This window comes from Frankliniella occidentalis, unplaced genomic scaffold (assembly GCF_000697945.3).
Source record: "Frankliniella occidentalis isolate FOCC.00 unplaced genomic scaffold, Focc_3.1 Scaffold190, whole genome shotgun sequence".
NCBI classification, from domain to species: domain Eukaryota; kingdom Metazoa; phylum Arthropoda; class Insecta; order Thysanoptera; family Thripidae; genus Frankliniella; species Frankliniella occidentalis.
The window spans coordinates 263,715-265,636 of NW_026267316.1; the positions used below are offsets into that span (position 1 = coordinate 263,715).

Sequence of the window (1,922 nt, forward strand, 5' to 3'; positions counted from 1 at the left end):
CCTTCCCCGCGGTGTTCTGATTTGCGAATGAAGTCAATTGTATACTTTTTGTTCATGTTTTGCTTTACTGACCGGGCATCTCGTTACAGGCAGGAGGTCCCCGATGACCCAGGTGAGGGGACGAGCTCAGGTCCGAGTGACCGACGTCGCAGTGGTGCTGACGTCCTCCGAGCCAGTGGCAGTGGTGATAGGAGCCGCAGCGGCAGCCCCGCGACCAAGCGCGCCCGAGCAAATGTTCGCCCCATGTCTCATGATCGCCATGAGGTGGTGACGCAGGCCATCGCAGGGCTGATCGCAGCGTGCCAGCTGCCGATTTCTGTAGTGGACTCAGCTTCATGGAGGTGAGTAACTTCCCCTCCCCTTCCCCGGTCCCGCCCTTCGCGTCACACTGCACACAGGCGTCTCACTAAATATTTTTCCCCTTCGCAGGTCCTCGAGCCCTCCTACAAGGTGCCGTGCGCGACGGCGATGCGGAAGCGGCTGCAACGAGCTGTTCAGTCAGGTGCGCGAGAACGTCCAGGTGGCTCTCAATGAGCTGGACTTCATCTCCGTCACCACCGACTGCTGGACATCGCGCGCCCTGGACTCGTACATCACGCTCACGGCGCAGGCCATCACCAAGACGTGGGAGCTGCGCCGCTACACGCTGTGCACGGAGGGGATGGACGTCAACCACTGGGGGGGACACCCTCACCCTGGCTCTCATCGACATGTGCCACAAGTGGGACCTGGAGGGTCGAGCGACCAGCGTCACGAGGAACACGCCACCAACATCGCCAACGCCGTCAACCAGGTCGACTTCGTTGAATTCAACGTGTCCTGCGCTGCCCACCTCCTCCAGCTCTGCGTCAATGACGGCCTGAAGAAGAACAAACCGTTCATGGACGCCTGCAAGAAGGCTAAGAAGGTAGTGGCCCACTTCCACCACTCCACCAAGGCCACCACGGCGCTCGAGGCGGCGCAGGTCACGGCAGGCCTGAAGGAGGCGAACCTCGTCCAGTCGTGCTCCACAAGGTGGGACTCGACGTACCTCATGTGCAAGAGCCTCACCGAGTCGCGCGCCCCCGTCTGCGCCGTGCTATCCGACCGGAACGTCACCACCGCCAAGCAGTCCCGGGCGCTGCAGATGTCGGCAGAGGAGTGGGCCGAGCTGGAGGCCATGCTGCCCGCCCTGAAGCCGCTGTGCTCTGCGCGGACGACAAAGTGACCGTGTCCACAGTGCGGCCAGTCAGGTCACTCCTCGACGTGCACTTCAAGCTCGAAGACGAGGCACTCCTAGAGCTGGACCCCTGCGAGGAGCACGTGCGCTACTTCAAGGTGGAGGTCAGCCGCTCGCTCACGGAGCGCTTCAACATGGCTGCTTCGGCGGTGCGGCCGGTCGAGGTCCAACAGCTCGCTGCCTTCCTGGACCCGCGGTACAAGGACCTGCGGGCCGAGCCGTCGCCTGCAGAGGCCGAGAAGATCCGCGATCTAGTCAAGCAGGCCGCACGGCCGCAGTGGCCGTGGACCTAGACGCCGAAGGGGAGGCGCCGGCCGCGGGCAGTGGCCTCGACTTTTTGTTCTGCGGGGAGGCGGAGGCTGCCGGCGCGCGCACCTGGCAGGCAGAGTACGCCGAGTACGTGGCGGAGCCCCAGATCAGTCACAACCAGTGCCCGCTCACCTGGTGGAAGACACGCCAGAAGCGGTACTTCACCCTTGCGCGGTTGGCTCGCCGCTACCTTGCCGTCCCTGCTACATCTGCCAGCAGTGAGAGGGACTTGGACTTCCCCACGGCGGGGAACACAGTGCGACCAAACCGCTCCTGTCTGCTGCCGGAGAACGTTTCCATTTTAGTCTTCCAATATCAAAATCGAAATTTTGTGCTCAAGATTCTAGGAATGACTAAATGTATTGTGACTGTTGTGTTAGCTGTATTTTTTTTT

General features: G+C 61.9%; 1 protein-coding gene across 1 annotated transcript; it reads left to right on the plus strand.

The window, feature by feature from the left end:
• The first annotated feature begins 243 nt into the window (after nucleotides 1-243).
• On the plus strand, nucleotides 244-1,207 carry LOC127750436 (uncharacterized). The gene is made up of 2 exons (XM_052272136.1): nucleotides 244-341; nucleotides 430-1,207. The coding sequence occupies exons 1-2, from the start codon at nucleotides 244-246 to the stop codon at nucleotides 1,205-1,207; spliced, it is 876 nt and encodes a 291-aa protein (XP_052128096.1).
• The last annotated feature ends 715 nt before the right edge of the window (nucleotides 1,208-1,922 follow it).

What these genes read in the sequence shown, in the direction of transcription:
- LOC127750436 (XM_052272136.1), top strand. Translation starts at nt 244, where the DNA reads ATGTCTCATGATCGCCATGAGGTGGTGACGCAGGCCATCGCAGGGCTG. An exon ending in GTGGACTCAGCTTCATGGAG is followed by an intron (nt 342 to 429) that starts GTGAGTAACTTC and finishes TCCCCTTCGCAG; the next exon opens with GTCCTCGAGCCCTCCTACAA.